The sequence below is a fragment of the Rousettus aegyptiacus genome, unplaced genomic scaffold (assembly GCF_014176215.1).
Source record: "Rousettus aegyptiacus isolate mRouAeg1 unplaced genomic scaffold, mRouAeg1.p scaffold_m13_p_4, whole genome shotgun sequence".
Lineage (NCBI taxonomy): Eukaryota > Metazoa > Chordata > Mammalia > Chiroptera > Pteropodidae > Rousettus > Rousettus aegyptiacus.
The window spans coordinates 89786322-89806680 of record NW_023416307.1 but is presented as its reverse complement, the minus strand read 5'-3'; the positions used below and the strand labels follow the sequence as shown (position 1 = coordinate 89806680).

The 20359-nt window shown below is 33.6% G+C and overlaps 1 protein-coding gene and 1 non-coding gene across 6 annotated transcripts in view; one reads left to right on the top strand and one right to left on the bottom strand.

Annotated features, from left to right (window-relative positions):
* RNF13 (ring finger protein 13) overlaps positions 1-20359 on the top strand; it is a 137862-nt gene that overhangs the window by 68365 nt on the left and 49138 nt on the right. For 4 of the 5 annotated variants that reach the window (XM_016156467.2, XM_016156464.2, XM_036219781.1 and 1 more), the window contains one exon: positions 13246-13333. In XM_016156467.2, coding sequence (XP_016011953.1) covers positions 13246-13333 — 88 coding nt within the window. Of the gene's footprint in view, positions 1-13245; positions 13344-20359 lie in introns of all 5 variants that reach the window. The other variant, XM_036219780.1, reaches the window with a different exon arrangement.
* LOC118602303 lies at positions 20084-20190 on the bottom strand. Its single transcript, XR_004950653.1, has one exon. It is a non-coding gene; the product is annotated as a U6 spliceosomal RNA (small nuclear RNA).

Genomic DNA, 20359 nt, shown 5'->3' with positions numbered 1-20359 from the left:
CATTTAATTTGTTTTACTGACAGTTAAGCTACTTGCTGATGAGCTTGGTTCTTTTGAAGTTTTTTTTTAAAGTTTAGGTTGATCAAGAGTAGCTTATACTCAGCTTCCAGGTAAGGTGATGGAATTGGTAAACACAGTGCCTCCTCCCATGACTACATCAAAATTACAACTGAACCACAAAACAATCTTTACTGAGAAATTATTTAGCTGAACAGAAGTCCTATAACTAAGGATATATAGAAGAAGCAATGTTGAGACTAGTCGAGACGGGCTGGTCACATGCCCACATGTGACATTTAAAAATAGGGAGGGATATCTTGGTTGCAGAGATCCCTTTGAGGAGTGATGAGTCTCAGTACTACATGGAGCTCCCCAGTCCAGGGTTCCAGTGCTTGGGAGAGAAATCCCTACAACCAGTGGTGATTGTGGCTGAGTGTGATGGAGCGCTGCTGGAATCCTGGTATTCCTTTAAAGGGCCCATGCATGGACTTACTGAAGGACTCGCTCTGAGCTTCAGTGCTGTGGCAGCAGGTTGAAAGGTGCCAGGGACATACAGGAAGAAACTGAATTGTCTGGCTTCAGGACAAGGGCTGGAGGGGCAGCTTTGTCCCAGAGAGAAGTACTGGAAGAATCCATTGTTTCTTTGCTGAGCCCTCTCCCCTCCTGGCATACAGATGGGTGCCATATGTGAGTCTCCATCAACCTGGCTAACACCATTCACCCCACCCTGCTGATTCCCTGAGATCCCATCCCACCCAAATTTCAGGCCCACCCAAGCTTCTTCCAGTGGCTTTTCCATACAAATGGCCTCTCTTGGCTTATGCTGTGGAATTTCCTAAAATCTCTTAAAAGGTTTACAAACCCAAACAAGCAGTAACTGACCTTGTTGTGTCCCATATCCTTTACTAAACAGCTTCAAGCTCAGCATTAGTGGCAACCAGCCTTTTGTTCCCAGCTTAGCCTCTCCCAGGTACTTCCAGGTTCAGCACAGTGGCAATCACATGCAGATTACTTTGTACCTCATTCCAAGTGGCCTCGGGCAGGACACTAGCAGTGGCTGACTTTGGTCAGCAGCAGAGCCCCTCCCAAGAGGCCGCAGAAGCAACACATCTGGTAGCCAGCTTTAGACCACACCAGAGCATCACCAAACCACTTCTACAGAAAACACAGAAATAGCAGACTGGGCAGGCACCAGAGCCCTGCTAAAGCAAATCTTGCTCCATAGGGACAGCCACTACACAACGGCTCCTCTGCTGTAGTCATGGCCGGTCCTCATAACCAGTCAGCCTGAGAGTCAGTAACTCACATTGATGTGCAAACAGCATCCAAGGCTCAACTACAAGAGAGTATCTACAGCCCACACAAGGGATACACCTGGAGCACCTGGCCCTTACAGGATACCTACTGCATAAGGCCACTCTACTAAGACTGGGAGAAACAGCAGCTTTATCTAATACATAGAAACAAACACAGGGAGGCCAAAATGAGGAGACAAAGAAACTTGTCTTGAAAGAACAGAACAAAGTTCCATGAAAAGAACTAAACCAAATGGAGACAAGCAATCTACCAGAGGCAGAGTTCAAAACTCTAATTATAATGTTGCTCAGTGATCTCAATGAGAACTTCAACAAAGAGGGAGAAAACATAAGAATGGAGATAGAAAACATAAAAAATAACCAGTCAAAAATGAAGAATACATTAGAGGGAATTAGCAGTAGATTAGATGAAGCAGATCGAGTCAGTGATTTAGAAAACACCCAGTCAGGAGAAAAAAAAGAAAAAAGTCCAGAAAAATGAGCATTTAAGGGGCGTCTGGGACAACATAAAACATACCAATATTAACATCATTGGAGTGCCAGAAGGAGAAATGAGAAAGCAAGGAATTGGAAACCTATTTGAAGAAATAGTGATAGAAAACTTTCCCAGCCTGACAAAGGAAATAGACATCCAACCCCAGGAAGCACATAGAGTCCTAAATAAGATAAACTCAAAGAGGCTCACACCAAGACATGTCATAATTAAAATGCCAAAGTTAAGGACAGAATCTCAAACACAGCAAGAGAAAATAAGTTACCTACAAGGGAGCTCCCATAAGACTGTCAGCTGATGTCTCAACAGAATATTTGTAGGCTAGACGGAATTGGCATGAATTATTCAAAGTTATGGAAAGCAGGGAATTACAACCAAGATTACCCAGCAAAGCTATCATTGAGAATCAAAAGACAAAGAGCTTCCCAGAAAAGAGAAAGCTGAAGGAGTTCATTACCACCAAACCAGTACTGTAAGGAATGAGAGTGACTTCAAGAAGAAAAATATTAAAGATATGAGTAATAAAATGACAATAACTGCGCATCTTTCAACAATTACTTAAAATTTAAATGGATTTAATGCTTCCATCTAAAGACATAGGGTGGTTGATTGGATAAGAAAATAAGACCCTTACATATGCTTCCTGCAGGAGACTCACTTTAGATTGAAAGACACACACAGACTGAAAATAAAGGGATGGAGAAAGATATTTAATGCAAATGGAAATGAAAAGCAAAAAAAGCTGGAGTAGCAATACTTAGACCAGACAAAATGACTTTAAAATAAAGCTGTAATGAGACAAAGAAAGACCCAGTAATCCCACTTTTGGGTATTTATCCAAACAAACCAAACCCAAAATACTAATTCAAAAGATGCATGCATTCATATGTTCATTGTATCATTATTTATAATAGCAAATGTATGGAAGCAGCCTAAGTGTTCATCAGGAGATGAATGATTAAAGAAGTAGTTGCACATATATACAATGGAATATTTAGTAAGCCATTAAAATAGAATGAAATCTTGCTATCCGCAACAACATGGATGGACCTAGAGGGTATTATGGTAAGTGAAGTAAGTCAGACAGAGAAAGACAAATACTAAATGATCTCATTTATATGTGGAATCTAACAAATAAAACACAATAGAAACTCATAGATACAGAGAATATTTTGATGACTTTTAGATGAGAGTAGATTTGGGGGGATAGGGAAGGGGGTAGGGGTTAAGAGGTCTTAGTTGGTACTAACAAAATAATCATGAGATGTAGAGTATAGCATTGAGCATATAGTCAATAATATAATAACTATGTGTGAGATCATTCATATCGGTACTAGATTTATCAGGGTGATCAACTTCGTAAGTTATTTAAGTGTCTGATCATTGTGTTGTACCCCTGAAACAATAATATTATATGTCAACCATGATGGAAAAATAAAAGATTATATATATGTGTCTAGATGTATATGTATGTATAAAAGTAGCATTTGCTCTAGGACTATTTTAGCTCTACAACTGAACATCTTGAATCTTTAACATAGTTTCCCCTTTCTGGCTGGTCAGAAATTCTCTTGACCCTGTTTGACCTCTGGAAATTGTTCTTGTTTAAACTTGTAAATAGTTTTTCTTTCCCCAGTAGGATTGTTTGTCACATCATCCTAGAGTTTCACTGTATGCATACACATCTTTATGTTCAGCCACAGACCCAAGGGGACCCAGTGTAGATTTCTGAAGTACTTTCCCTTCTCCGTGGTACTCAAACCTGGATATTCAAATTTGAGCCACCTCAGCTTCCTTGAACTCAGATCTGTGTTCATAACTCGATGAGACTACTGTGCTCTATACTAGTCTGGATTGCTCTGCTAAGAAGTGATCCACAGTTTCTCCAGGTGGAAAGCCAGGGCATTTGTAGGCATCATCATATTTTCATTCTCTCAGGGAGCACAGTCCTGCGCTGACTGTTGTCTAGTGTTTGAAAGCAGCTGTTTTATAAATTTTGTTCGGTTTTCTCATTATTTATGAAAGGAAGGATAATTCATAACAGTTACTCTGTTGTTGTGAGATGCCCAAGCTTCCCATCCTGTAGTTGTGATATTGATAGCTTGGAAGAAACCAGGCCAGTTGTTTTGCAGAATGCCCCTTACTTTGGATTTGTGTGATTGTTTTATCATGATCAGATTCAAGTTAAACATTTTTGACAGGAATTCTACATATGAAATATTGTGTCTGTCTTAATTTTAATTCTATTCCATTGATCTCTAAGTGTGTTATGTTATGCAGTACCACACTGTCTTGATTACTCTAGCTTTACAGGTTTTGAAATTGGGAAATTTGAGCCTTTCAACTTTGTTCTTTTTCAAGATTATCCTGAGTATTCTGGGTCTTTTGAATTCCCATATGAATTTTAGGATTGGTTTGTTTATTTCTGTAAAAAAAAATTACTACCGGAGTTTTGATATGGATTGATTTGAAATTGTATGTCAATTTAGGAGTATTGTGATTTTAACAACATTGTTTCCAGCCCATGAAATTTCTTTTCTTTTGTTTAGATCTGTAAATTCTTTCAATTTTTAAATAATTTTCAGTATACAATTCTTGTACTTCTCTTGTTAAACTTATTCCTAGGTATTTTATTCTTTTTGCTTCAATATATGGGGTTTTCTTCTTTATTTGGATTGTTCATTGTATGTAGAAACAGCTGATTTTTGTACATTGATCTCATATTTTGCTACATTGCTGAATTTATTCTAGTAGTTTATTTGTAGAATAAGGTTACCTATAAGGTTACCTATATATAAGATTATGTCATTTTCACAAAGAGATAGTTTTACTTCTTCCTTTACAATCTGGATGCCTTTTATTTCATTTTATTGCTTAATTTTCCTGGCTAGAACCTCCTGTATATTGAGTAAAAATATCAGGAGTGGTATCCTTGTCTTGCTTCTGATCTTAGAGGGAAAGTATTCAGTTTTTCATTTTAAGTATAATGTTAGCTATGAGTTTTTGGTGTTGCTCTTTATCTGGATGAGGAAGTTCTCTTCTATTTCTAGCTTGTTGAATGTTTATATCATGAAAGAGTATTGATTTTGTCAACTACTCAGTATTAGCTGCATGCCATAAGTTTTGATATTTTTTGTTTCATTTATCTCAAATTACTTTTATAATGTCGTTTGTGATTTCTTTTTTCATTCATTAGTTATTTAAGATGTGTTGTTTAATTTTGACATTTTTTTGAATTTCCCAAATTTCCTTCTAATATTGGTTTCTAACTTCATTACATTGTGGTTGGAGAACACACTTTGTATGATTTCAGTGCTTTTTAAGTTATCAAGAGTTGTTTTAGAGCCGAACATATGGTCTGTTTTGGAGATTGTGCACTTGAGAAGAATGTTTATTTTGGGGTGCAATGTTCTATAGGTGTTTGTTAGGGCGAATTGGTTTATAGTATTGTTAAGTCTTCTATTCCTTGTTGATCTTCTGATTAGTTGTATATATTATAAAAGTTGTCTATTATTGAAGTCTCCCAACTATTATTTTGAATGCATTTTTTCCTTCAGTTCTCACAGCTTTCACTTTATGTATTTTGGAACTCAGTAATTAAGTGCATATATGTTTATTATACCCATATCTTCCTGCTGGAAAACATTATAAAATGCCTTTCTTTGTTTTAATAACAATTTTTATCTTAAAGTCTAGTTTTGTACTGTTTGCATGGTATATCTTTTTTCTTTCCTTTTATTTTCAACCCATTTGCATCTTTGAATTATGAGTGAGTCTTGTAGACAGCATACAGATGGATCATGTTTTTTAATCCATTCTGCCAGCCTCTGGCTTTAAATTGAGATGTTCAGTCTATTTGCATTTAATATAATTAAGGTAGGATTTAACCTGCCACTTTGTAATTTGTTTTCTATCTTATATCTTTTTTATTTCTTTTTCCTTCAATTTCTGTTTCATTTTGTGTTAAATACATATTTTCTAGCATGCATTTTAATTCCTTTGTTTCTTTTACTATGTATTTTTAAGTTATTTTCATAGCAGTTACCCTGAGCATTACAATTAACATCTTAAAAACAATGTAGTCTAGATTAATATTAACTCAATTTAAATAGTAAATAAAAACTTTGTTTCAATATACCTTCATTCCCTACCTCCTCTATCATACTATTGTGCTGTTGCCATAAAAATTGCATCTTCATATGTTATAAGCCCATCAACACATTTTTTTAATGTGGCTATCTTTTAAAACAAAAAAATTACAAATAAAAATATCTTTCCACTGTTTTCATAATACCTATATCGTTATATTTAGTGATGCTTTTTATTTTGTGTAGAGTCGAGTTATTCTCTACTCTTTATTTCAGCCTGAAGGACTTCTTTAATATTTCTTATAGGGCTGCTGACAGATTCTTTCAGTTTTTGTTTGTCAGGAAATGTCTTAATTCTACCATCAGTTTTGAAGGAGAGTTTAGCTGGATATAGAATTTTAAAATAAAATATTTCTTCTTGTAGTCTTTTTATAGATTTACATAAGTAGATGATTATGTCAACTTGCAAATTAAGAGCATCTTTTTTGGGGGGAGGGTAATCTGTGTTTATTCTTTCTCTGCTTCTCTTCCTCTCCTTTTCTCTCTTTCCTGTTTTTCTTCCCCTATTCCCAGTCCTCCTCCACTCCTATTATTCAAGAGAAAGCATTCAGTGTTTTATCAGAAAATATGATGTTAATTGTTGTTTTTTTTGTAGATAACACTATTAATAGGAAATATTTTAAAATATCAATTTAAAATGTGAACCCAAGTTATTTTTTGGGTGGGAAAGCAGATCGAGAGCAAAAAGAAAATAAAGATGCTTTAAAGTCGTTGAAGGCATTATACGATTAATGGGAGATCAAGAAAATTTAGTCATTCTCTGATTAGGCACTCAAAATGCATCTCAAATAGATGTATTTTTAATACTTATTTCTAAGGCAGGATAGTTGAATTTCCCTAATATTTTTATGTCTTTCTCTACTTCTATTCTTATTACTTGTTTTAGTAAATAAAATAACTTCTCACTGAAATTTTCCTCTAAATCACATGTATTTTCCATTCTGTGTCAATTACAATCTGACATATTTCAATATATTCTTTTAGCTTCCCAATTATAATAAATGACCTTTTTATACTCTAATAAAAATGTTGAAATAATGAACTAAGCTTAAAGTTATATTATTATTAAAATTAGAAGAGAATATGTTTTAAATGGCTGCCATTCTGATTCAAACTTTTTTTGCCCGTCACCTGAAGACAGATGTTCTCAGAAACACTGCGTGTTTTCAGGAGATGCATGTACAGTATTCATGGAATACCATCTGTCTAGTTCAGAGCAAACCTTTTCATGGTTGGTCAGTCATTACAAATTATTCTTCATGCAAGGGAAAAAACAATACTATAATTCAGAAAAAGCCTTTGGAACTCGAAATACATTTGGAATAAAAAATATTTTTGTTCCAAGTGTGTCTAATTTTACATGAGCACCCAGACTGCTGTCTGATATAATAATTGGGTTCTTTCAGAGGTTCTTTTCCATCAAGGAAAGTCACCTCTGTTGCATTTTTACCATTCTTGCAGACCTGTAACCCATAAATATACATAGGTCTGCTTATTTGTAGTGTCTTTGCCCAGGATAAAAAACAAAGTACACGTAACTCAGTTCATGTATAGATGTTAAAGAGAGTTGAAAACTGTAGGAAATGTTAAAAAAAAAAAATGAATGTATTATGTTTTATTAGAAGTTTGCTTTTAATTACTTGTTTTCAGCAACCAGATGGTTTTTTTCCCCAAAATATTTGTTGAATGAACAAATGATTTGCTGAAAATCTAATATTTTTTGTCTAGTCCTGGTCTGTTGTATTCTACCAACCTAGGAAACCTGTGTATGGAATTTAGTGTGCTCAAAACCATTCCCTTCTTCTTCCTTATTAAAACAAGCTGCTTCTTAGCTTTCCCATTTTTGGGTAAGTGCATTTTCCAAGTTCCCCAGGTTCAAAAGTTGGTTGTGAAGAAGAGTAAAAGGTAGTGTTCTTTCACATATTGCTATTATCCTGCCTTGTCATAATAGATTTCAAATCTTCAATCACCCCACTCCATATCAATCCAAGCACTACCAGATCTTTCTAAAACATTGCTTTAATCATGTCACCTCTATTCAAATGCCTACTGTGAACCCTTGACACAGGAGACCTCACATCTATTTTTCTGAATGGCCTTCAAGATTCTGTACAATCTATCCTTTTTTCTCTACTTCTCCTCACCTCTGACTCTCCAGTAGTAAACAATAAAAACCAGTAGCAGTGACAATAATAACTAGCACTTATTTAATATGTGCCAAGTACTACTGTCTAAGCACTATTTTAAGTACTTTATATATAATAAATCATTTAATTCTCAGAATAACTAAGTTGGGTATATTATCATGCTTGTTTTATACAAGTTAAGTTACTTGCCTAAATTTGTGCAACTTGTACATGACAGAGTCAGAATTCGAGTGTAGTTAATACAGTTCCAAGTATCTATACTTTTCACTCCTCTTCCATTCATCCTTTTAGTAACACTGTTTGTTCTTTGCTGAGGTCAGTGTGTGTGTGTGTGTGTGTGTGTGTGTGTGTGTGTGTGTGTGTGTTTTAATGTCTTGCTAGGTCTTGCCTTTTGTCTTGTTATTTCTCTCTGACTCTAATATGAGAAATTTCCCCCAACTCTTTCCACTATTAACCCAAAGTTCCTCTCTCTGTTAAAGAATAATTTGAGCTCTATAAAATCTGCCATTGATATTTTAGTCCACAGCATTTTCTCCTCTAAGTTTCTATAAACTATCACAATATTTTAGCATTTCCCTTCTTGGTTTATACTCTGTTTTGTATACATTAGTCCCCTGTTATCTGCAGGGGATATATTCCAAGACCACCAGAGGATGTCTTAAGCCGTAGATAGTGTCTAACCCTACAAACTCATGCGCGCGCACACACACAGAGTTTTTTTCTATACATACATACCTATGATAAAGTTAACTTATAAATTAGGCACAGTAAGAGATTAACAACAATAACTAATAATAAAGTAGAATAATTATAACAATATGCTGTAATAAAAATTATGTGAATGTGATCTCTTTCTCTTTCTGATAATTGATCTGATAACCCAAATAGCCACTGAGTAACAGGTGGGTAGTGTATACAGTGTGGATATGCTGAACAAAGGGATGAGTCATGTCACAGGAGGGATGAATCAGGACAGCAAGAGATTTCATTACACTACTCAGAATGGCACACTATTTTAAACCTATGCATTGTTTATTTCTGGGATTTTCCCTTTACTATCTTTTCTTCTCCTCTTTAATTAATCCCTGCCCCCACTTCCACCCCTGACCTATGGATGTTGCTGTTTCCCCTTAAGAACTGGATCTCTGAAGGCAGGTCATCTCCTCCACGCTCAGGCGTGCACCCTGGGGGCCTGGCACACCCGGAGTATGGTCAGTGGTTTCATCTGGGTTGTGAACCCAGAACTTCTGCATGTAAAGCAGATGTGCTAACCACTACACTATGGAGCCACCCTCTCCCTTTATTATTTTTTAACTGTAGTTGACTACAGGTATTTAAAACTGTAGAAGGTGAAACCACAGAAAAGTGGGGCTAACTGTGTAGGTTTTATTTTTCCCATAAGATTTTAAGATGAATGTTTTCTGAGTCTTGGTGCTTTCTCATTTCAATTCCTCTTTCTAGACATTTGTAAACTGTTAAATAAGATTAATAATCTTGATTCTCATCCTGATTCATTGGGAAACCCTATGCTTCTCTATCTAATCAAATAAATGTGTTCAAATCACAGCTCTGCCTAAGTGTGACCTTAAGGCAGTTTAATTTACCTGTCTTTCCTCATTTCTAAAATATAGAAAAGAATATCTACACTAAAAGTTGTATTAATCATTAGAAGTAATATACGTAAAGCACTGGTACATAAAGGCTTCTTTTATTCATATAACTTTTGGTCTGGAGGCTTGTATATATTCCATAAACAGGTTTTCCCCAACCCTTCATGCCTACTTGTCCTTAAAAGATCTCTACTCAATTATCATCTTGACAGCATAGTGTTTAGTATTACCAGTTTGTTGAGTCTGCAGATAAGATGAGCTATTGTGTCATTTCCAGCGTTCCTTTTAGTGCCTGTTTTATTGAAGGCTTTTCCGTTAGCAGTCTGCTATCTTCTAATGAATGGACTATTTATAATAATAAACAGTCCCCTGTTTCTTTAAAACTCTTGATTGGGTGCCACCTGGTCTACATTATTTAGTAGTGGGTTAATTTGTTGATTAGATGTAAAATATGTAGTGTATTTACCACAATTTAGGCTAATAGCTTTGATTGATCTTAAAAAGGCAGTTTGGCAGTATAATTCAGGTTTTTTCATTTAATTTTAAGTTTGATAGTGGTTTCAGAATTTAGATTTGTTCACTGTGCTTTTTATTCATGAATCTTTGAGTTCTTTGCCTCCATCTGACACCATGTGTTTGAGGTTTTATTTTATGAATGTGAAACCTTGCACATGGTTACTAAATAATTCAGGTTTTATTTCTGCCTCATGTGTTCTTAAATATACCAACTGCTGCTTAATTAAACATGTAATTTAATTTGACTGACACATGAGGTTTATAGTTCATAAACATGATATATTTTTGTTGTTTGTATTCATATGCCTGTTGGTCCATATGTTAATGTTTTCTTGATTTAATTTCATTATTTTAGAAATTAAAACAACAGAATCCTTGGGGAAGACTTCTTGTTATATTTTTGAAAGCATATTTCTATTTTTTTGGAATTCACACTTGTGCTTACAGAGTTTCTTTCTATATTAATGTTTCTAAGTTTTCTATTTTAGGAATTTTATTTTTTTTTTTTAGCAGAGAATAGTTTTTAATACTGATGTAATTTTATATTGTATCTTTAGAAATAATACCATTTCGAATGTGTGAAAAACATTTTTTTTTAGTTGCTTGGTGTAGTTTTAAGAATCTAATAGCTACATTTAGTTATACACATGGCAGATTATTGTAAATCCATTCATTTATATTGGTGGTTCTTAACAATTTGGGGGTCAGAAAGCCTCTTATAAAATTGATTACTTTATCCCTTACCAATGACTATGTGCATTAGTTGGCTTTAAAAAGAAGTGTAAAATTATTTTACATTAATGGAGAACAGCTTTTGATATAAAAAGTATATTTCTTAAATTATATCTCTGGGAACAGGTGTTTTTGTTTTGTTTTGTTTTGTTTTTGATGTGAACAAACATTTTTCCTCAACTTTTTGGAAACTGTTAAAATGGTCATTAAAGCATCAGATAAACTAATAGCAACACCAACCAAATATACTTTTGGTTAAATAAAAGCTAAATGAAATCTGTACTTCTGTGTAATAGATTAACATACAAGTAAGAAATAAGGCTTAGAAATTATAATACCCTTTTTAAGAGATTTCCCCTCCCCCTGCCCCCTTGAAAAGGAGTAATATCTGTGGGGAAGTATCTGTGGGGCTGGCATTTTCTCAATTTTAGTTAGATAACAAAATCTACCTAAAAATAAAATGTGCACATTGAAACAAATAGTAGACTTATTTTCTTTATTATTGACCTTTCTTTGAATGATTGCTAAACATTCATTATAACAGTTTTGTTGGCTGGTTTGTTATCTTGCTGTTATTCCTGACGCAGCAGGAGATCCTGTCGGTCAACTATTTATGCTATTTTAATTAGTTTTTTTTTTTTTAATAAATCTCTGCCTAATTTTCTCTCTTGTTTTTGTAATTTTAGAATGTGAGATATTTAAGCACATCCCTTATACATTTACTCATTCAAGTAATATTTAATGAGTGTCTATATTATGTCAGGCTATTTCATAGATGCTATAGAGCCTGTAAAAATGAACAAAATATTAAGTTTTGAGGTACTCTTATCTCTGACAGCTCAGTTTTTTTCAATGATAAGATAAAAATTTTCTGATTAATTCACATTGTGTTTTTCAGAAATCCAACTTGCATTTGTGGAGTAGTTTTAGAGAAGGCAGGGGTAATGTAGAAGAGAATTTTACTCTGTGGAAAGCTCATTTGCCTGTTTGGAGTTGAACACATGAACCTCATTTTCTCACTTAGTGTTCAAATTCAGAGTCAGTCTAAATCCTTGGGTATTCCTTTTACTCATGGGAATTCCTGCTCTAGGCTTTCCTTTATTCTTTGGAATTTGTTTCAGTTTTTATTTTTATTGAATTAACAGTAGAGTTTTGAATCATCATAATGCTAATAACCAAACATAACTAATCATAGGTCTTTGGAGAATTCTTTTAAAAATTAATTTCCTTGTTTAGAAATATAAATATTATAAAACCTTTGAGAGACATCACCAAATAATGATCGCAAGGTGATGTATTTCAAGTGTCTTACCATAGTAAATATTCAAAACTCTATATAGTTTTCAAAGTATTCAGAACTATATAATACATATGTTTATATGTGTGTGTGTGTGTATGTAATTTGCTTTTACCTACCCAGTTTTCATTTTATTTAACCATTATGCAAATAATGATCTGATCCTTCATTTTTACCAGTGGTCCAAAAGTTATATAATAAATAGCCTAGGTCTGGGTTTATTTCTATTGAACACATATTGTTAGTTTGAAAGTGAGGTGTGGATACTTGTTTGGATACTTTTTAGATCCTTCATGTAAGGAAATTTTTTCATATATAACTAGCCTTATCCTTATGATGCAAAGGTTACTACTTTGGAGACGAGCTTTAGGAAAGATTAAATAGCTAGACAGAACCAAAGCAGGCAACTTTAGGTTGAAAGTATTGTTAATTCTTTCAGAGCTTTAGAAAAGAATTTAAAAAACATGGTAGCTGATGAAGCGAATAAAAAATTGCTTTTATTTGACTCATTCGTATGCCTTAGGTATGGTATTAGCATTGAAAATTTTTTTTCATATATAGGAAAAATATTGTCATTCTCATTTTAAAATTGGGGAATTTGAGAAATAATTTGCCCAAGTTTATCCCACTAATAAGTAGTGGAGGTATATTTGAATTTTCAAGGGCTGATGACAAGCTTGATCACAATAAGTCTCTACTTTTTAGAGCTAGACAAGTTTATTGCTTTGGATCCTTTTATTATTTTAGCCTGTATCTCTATCCCTTATTATTTGCTTCTCATTTCACTTAATACTATGAATGAAATCAAGAGATATCAAAGAAATTCTAGATAATCAATTGTAAAATATCGATTTATATTTCAAGAACATACTTGTGACATATTTAATCTAGTCCTAGACATAAGTTATAGACTTGTTGATTTATGTTTGTCGAAGTTGAAGGACTTTTGACAGAGCACTTTCTCATGACTATTTTCTGACTTGTAGGTTTTAAATGCACAGAAAGCAGGATACAAAGCAGCCATAGTTCACAATGTTGATTCTGATGACCTCATTAGCATGGGATCCAACAACAGTAAGTACAGGTATCACTTCTCTCCTGTTTGACAGATCTTTCAGAACGAAAACTTAATGGGATTTTTCTTCTTTCATTTTCTGTTGATAAAGCAAAATTTCTTCTTTATCAGAAAGAGAATTCTGGATTTTAAACCCCTCGTAACAATTTTATTCACAATAGAAGTAGAATTGACTTTTTTTTTTCCTGAATGGTTAGTTTTTTTGTTTTGATTTTGTTTTTGTTTTTGTTTTACCTATGTGTTTAATTTAGATGTGTTGCTATTTCGGCAAAACTAAAGGAAAACTAAAGCTTTAAATAGAGAAATATGTGGAGTTCAAGATGCCATAGAATAATTTTTTTGTGATTTATTTAGAATTTCACAAGATCACATTTTAGGATATAAGAATACACTGAATAGCTATGGTATTCTTGTGGAATTTCAAAGCCACATTCTTTTGCTTTCTTATACCAGTTGGTTATTAGCCCCTTAACATACCTTGGCATGCCTATAGTTTTTCATTCAAAATGGTAGGATTTTTCCTTACTCTGTACTAAATATTAGCTTGTAAGGAAAATGAACTAATTTTAATGAAATAACTGGCTTTAATCAGAGTTACTTGTTAAGCTGTATGCTTTCACCTAATTTAATGAGTGATAAAAGGTGTCTTCTGTTTTGTTAATGAATTAAGTTTTAGACTCTGCCTAAGGATGGGGCTGGTTGCCAGGAGAACCAAATATGTGATTACAGGGTTGGAAATTTCAGCCCTACCCCTCCATCTCCAGGGAGCGGTGAAGGACTGGAGGTTGAATTGATTACCAATGGCCAATGGTTCAATCAATCATGCCTAGGTAATTAAAGTCTCCATTAAAAAAAAAAAAAAGTACAGTTTGCTTCTGGGTGAAAGTATGGCGGTACTGGGAGAGTTGTGTACTTGGACAGGGCATGGAAGTTCTGTGCCCTTTCCCTCATACCTTGCCCTATATATCTCTTCCATCTGTTCCTAAGTTAAGTTGGGAGGAGTGTGGGTGGGGGCTAGTTTTGTGAGACTGTACCTTTACCTGACTTGAGTTGAATTGTTTGACGGTGTGAGGGAGATCCCCCTCACACACATTGAAAATTGAGTTCAGAACCTAAAATACAATGCCAGCGTTCATGATTAGGTATTTTATTTTTGTTTTTCTTTTAGTATGTAGCTATACTACTTCCTACTACTAAGGTCCGTGGAGTCATGAGTGCGACAAAGATCTTGGAACAAAGAACAGACATAAAACTATGGACTGATGTACTAAATTGGAATGTTTTTAGGACTTTAAATAACTACATCCTTAATAGGAAATAGTTTGGATTCTTTGATTAAAAAAATCTTTTTATAGCATAAGATACTGTTATTTTTGTTATTTGAGTAAAACTCTTTTCTTTCTTACACTAATATAATCTAAGGCAAATTAACAATATAGAAAAAGAAAAATTTAGGAATGTTTGTTAGTTAATTTTTTTTTGTATTTTATTTTAAATCATTATTTTAATCTTCCAGCTGATTAAATCAGCCTAATTATAGAATACATGAATTATCCTTAGCATTTCACAAAAGTTTGACAACCACTGCTTGAGAATTAGAGGAATTGATGAAGGGATTTTACTTACCAAATAAACTAGTTCTGTTGGTACTGCAGATTTGACATATTTTTCTTCTCCTTTATCTCCCTTAAAAAAGTTATTATTCCAGGTGATACATCTCAGGTCAGCATCTTTTGTGACCTGTATACATTACTGGCAAAATGCAAAGTATGCACACTCTAGAAATAGGACTGAATTCAAATTCAAGATCCCATTTGTAATAGCTGTATAACTTTGGACAAGTTATTTACCCTTTGCGTGTTTTGCTGAAGGCCTGAGCTTATGGTTTAGCCACCCTCCAGACTTCAGGGGTTTCAGGTTAAACAAACTTAGTATCCATTTACTCTTTTGACGTTTCCTGTAACAGTTCTGCAAGTTGGAGGTATCAGTTCTCTTTAACACCTGTTTGTGATACCATAAAACCTTTTTGTGATAATCATGTCAGTTTCTAAGGAAAATGTGCTACTTATTAAAAGTAGCATATAGCAATATAATAGAAATGTTCCAGCTGAGTTATTATATGTTACAGATTGTTCTGAATGTTGGTTCTTGATATTATTGCTTGGATTACTTTGTTACTTTTTGCTCCATTCTTACATATGTGTATGTTTCAACATTTTACATACCCAGAGACAAACGTTATAAAGATCTTTACCAGTTTTCATCTTTGCTGTTAATGTTAGAGGAAAGGAAAACATGGATTGATTATTAAAAGAGAAATATATGTCTCATTTTTCAAGATTTGGTCCATAATCACAAGAAATATTGCACATGTTCTCCTAACAGCAGAGATTTTAATATCTGGAAAGGAAGGGAAGTTTTTTTTAAAGAAGTATACTTATTTGTGTACTTTTTATAAATTTATTGAGGTGACATTAGTTGATGAAATATTATGTTTCATGTTTACAATTCTATAATACATCATCTATAATATTGTGTATTCACTACCCAAGTCAAATCTTCTTCCATTACCATATATTTGACCCCCTCTATCCCTATCTACCTACCTCCTTGCTTCCTTTACTAGTTCCCTCTGGTAACTAGTAAACCTTTGTCCATGTCTGTGAGTCTCTGCCTTTTTGTAATGTTCTTATGTTACTTTCAGTTTTATATCCCACATAGGAGTGAAATCACATGGTTCTCAACTTTTTATGTCTGACTTATTTTGCCTAGCATGATAATCGCAAGATGCATCTATGTTGTCACAAATGGCAGTATTTCATCTTTTCTTATGGCTAAGTAATATTCCATTGTAGATATGTGGCACATTTTTATCCAGTCATATATCAAAGGACACTTTAGTTGTTCACATGTCTTGGCCACCATGAATAATGCTGCTGTGAACACTGGGGTGCATATGTCTTTACAAATAAATGTTTTTAAATTTGGGGGGTAGATACCCAGAAGAGGGATTGCTGGGTTGTGTGGTATTCCTAGTTTTAACTTTTTAGGAACCTCCATACTGTTTTCCATAGTGGCTATTCCAATTTGCAGTCCTACCAGCAGTGTATGAAGGTTCCTTTTTGCTCACAACTTCTCCAACACTTGTTATTATTTGTCTTGTCAGTGATACCCATTTTAACAGATGTAAGCCAGGATCTCATTGTGGTTTTGATTTGCATTTCCCTAATGGCTAGTGAGGTTGAGAGTCTTTTCATTTATCTGTTGGCTCTTTGTATGTCTTCTTGGGAGAAATGTCTGCTCAGGTCTTCTGCTCATTTTTTACTTTGATTGTTTTTTTTATTGTTGAGTTGTATGAGTTTTTTGTATATTTTGGATATTAGCTGCTTATCAGAGGTATCGTTTGCAAATATCCTCTCCTCTCCCATTCAGGTGATTACCCTTTGTTTTGTTGATAGTTTCTTTTGCTGTGCAGCTTTTTAATTTGATATAGTCCAATTCATTTAATTTTGCTTTTTGTTCCCTTGCTTTTAAGGTCAAATTTATAAAATCCTGTCTAAATCCAAGGTCCATGAGTTTGGTACCTATGTTATCTTCTACGCTGTTTATTATTTCAGGTCTTATATTCAGGTCTTTAATCCATTTTGAGTACATTTTGGTGTGTGATGATATACAGCCATCTAGTTTCATTCTTTTAAGGTGGCTTTCCAGTTTTCCCAGCACCATTTATTGAAGAGGCTTTCCTTTGTTCACTGTATGTTTTGACTCTTTTGTCAAAAATTATTTGCCCATATAAATATGGGTTTACTTCTGAACAAGGGAATAGCCTTGTCTTGTTCCTGATCTTAGAGGGAACATTTTTAGTTTTTCATTGTTAAGCATGATGATGTTAGCTGAGGGTTTGTCATATATAGCCTTTGTTATGTTTCAGTTCATTCCTTCTATACCTATTTTATTAAGTGTTTTAATCATAAATAGATGCTGTGTTTTGTCAAATGCTTTTTCTGCATTATAGATGTGATAATATGGTTTTTATCCTCTATTTTGTTTATGTGGTGTATCACATTTATCAATTTGTGTTTGCTAAACCATTCGTGTACCCCTGGAATAAAGCCTACTTGATCATGATGTGTAATCTTTTTTATATATCATTATACTTCATTTGGTAGTATTTTGTACAGCCTCTTTTAAAATTTTTTTTAGAAAAGTTTGAGAAGAACAGGTATTAAATCATCTTTGAATTTTGGTAGAATTTACAGGCAAAACTATCTGGTCCTGGACTTTTACTTTTAGGGAGGATTTCAATGATCGTTTCAATTTCATTACTTTTGATTGATCTATTAAGATTTTCCAGTTCTTAATGATTTAGTCTAGGGAGATTGTATATTTCTCAATTTGTCCATTTCTTCTAGGTTATTGAGTTTGGTGGCATATAATTTTTCATAGTATTCTAGGAAGATGCTTTGTATTTCTGTAGTATCTGTCATATCTTCTCTTTCATTTCTGCTTTTATTTAATTGTTTCTTTTCTCTTATTTTCTTAGTAAGTCTAACCAGGGAGTTGTTTAAAAAAAAAGATTTTTCAAATCTTTTGAAAGAACCAGCTCTTTGTTGTACTAATTTTTTCTATTGTTTTCTTGTTCTCAATTTCATTTAATTCTGCTCTAAATTCTACTATTTCCTTCTGCTGACTTTGGGCTTCGTTTGTTCCTCTTTTTTCTTAAGATGTAATATTAGGTTGTTAATTGGGGATTTTCCTTTTATCTTCAGATAAACCAGTAATGATATGAACTTTCTTCTTATCACCACTTTTGCTGTATTCCAAAAATTTTGATATGTTGTATTTTCATTCTTGTTTGTATGTATCTCTTGTTTTCTCCTTTTATTTTTTCTATGCCCAATCATTCTTTAGTAGCATGTTGTTTTATCTCCACATATTTGTGTTTTTTCCTGCTTTCTTTTTGCAGTTGATATCCAGTTTCAAAGGTTTATGGTCAGAGAATATGTTGGGTATGATTTCAGTTTTTTTAAATTTGTTGAGGCTAGTTTATGTCCCAACATGTAGTCTGTCCTTGAGAGTGTTCCATGTACATTAGAGAAGAATGTGTAATCTGGTGTTTTGGGATGAAAGACCCTATAAATATCAATTATGTCTGTTTGGGCTAGTGTGTAATTTAAGGTTGATCTTTCCTTATTGATTTTGTTTGGATGATCTATCCATTTCTGAAAGTGGAATATTTAGGTCCCCTACTGTAATTGTGTTTTTGTTTTTGTTTTTTCCTGTTTCTCCCTTTAGTTCTGTTAGTAGTTGCTTTATATATTTTGATGCTCTCTGATTGGGAGCATAAATATTGATGTTACCAATCTTCATGATGTATGGTTCCTTTATCATTATGAGGTGTCTATCATTGTCTTGTTACTTTTTTTTTTTTTATTTTTAAGTCTGTTTCATCAGATATAAGTATAGCTGCACTCACTTTTCTCTGGATGCCATTTGCTTGGAGTATTGTTTTCCACCCTTTCACTTTGAATCTGTATTAGTCTTTGCAGTTGAGATATGTCTGTTGAAGGCAGCATATAGCTGGGTTTTGTTTTTTGATCTAATATGCTACTTTCTGCCTTTTTATTGTTGAGTGAGTCCATTTACATTTAGAGTGATTATTGAAATATGAAGTTTTTCTAGAGCCATTTTACCTTTTGTTTTCTGGTTGTTCAGTGTCTCCATTGTTTCTTTGTCCTTGTGATTCTGACATTTTAACTTGGTGGTGTTCTATGGTTTTCCCTCCTGTTCCCTCTTGTTTTATGTTATTTGTCTCAGTTCCAGATTTTTTTTGCATGTGTGGTTACCACATTAAGTTTGTATAAAGGAAAGTGTCATATATACAGTAGTTCTTTTCCATCTGCTTTTGTCTTATCACCATTCCTCTGTGCAGATTCAGATCTTTACTACTTCCCCTTTTCTGTTTTTGTTGTCTCAAATTACCCCTATCTATGCTGTGAGTTCTTTTTAACGTTTTTGTTTTTTGTTTTTTTTTTTTACCTTTAACAATTATGTAATATTTAAGTACATAATAACTTGTTGTTCTTAATAAAGATTGTAGTTTGCTATTTCTGTCTGTTAATCATTTTACTCATTGTTTTGTATTTTTTGTCCTTTTGTATTTTGTCCTTTCAATATTTCCTATAATGTAGGCTTTGTGGTAGAAAATTCCCTCAGCTTTTGTATGTCTGAAAAGGTCTTTATTTCTCCTTATGTCTAAAGGAGAAATTACCAGCCAATCTGGGCTGGTAATTTTTCTCTTTCAATAGTTTGAATATTTTGTTCCACTCTGTCCTAGCTGGTAGTGTCTCTACCGTAAAGTCCAATGATAATCTAATAGATTTTCCTTTATAGGTTACCATCTTCTTTTCTCTGGCTGTTTAGAGAATTTTTTCTTTGTCATTAATTTTTGTCAGTTTTAGTATAATATGTCTTGGAGAAGGACATTTTGGATTGAGATAATTAGGTGTTCTCTTTGCTTCTTGGATTCAAGGATTCAAGGATCCAGTTCTTTCCATAAGTTTGGGAAATTCTCATGACTTTGAATATGCTCTCTATTCCCTTCTCTCTTCTCCTTCTGGTATACCCATTATTCTTATATTGCTTTTCTGATGGTGTTAGTTCTTGTAGATTTCTTTCATATTTTTTCACTCTCAAGTCTCTCTTTTCTTCCTTCCGTGTCATTTCCTGATTTCTGTCTTCGTTATTACAATAGTATGGAATGCCTCATGAATTTGTGTGTCATCTTTGTGCAAGTGCCATACTAATCTTCTCTGTATCGTACCAATTTTAGTATATGTGCTGCCAAAGTAAGCACATATAAAACATTTAGAAGACTACCTGGTTCTTAGTAGTAATTCAGTGGTTATTTACCTATTATTATTATTATTATTATTATTATTATTATTATTATTGCTGCTATTACTGTTATTACATTCTAGGGTTGGAGAGAAGAAATGAACACATAAAGAGGTTTGCTGTATGTC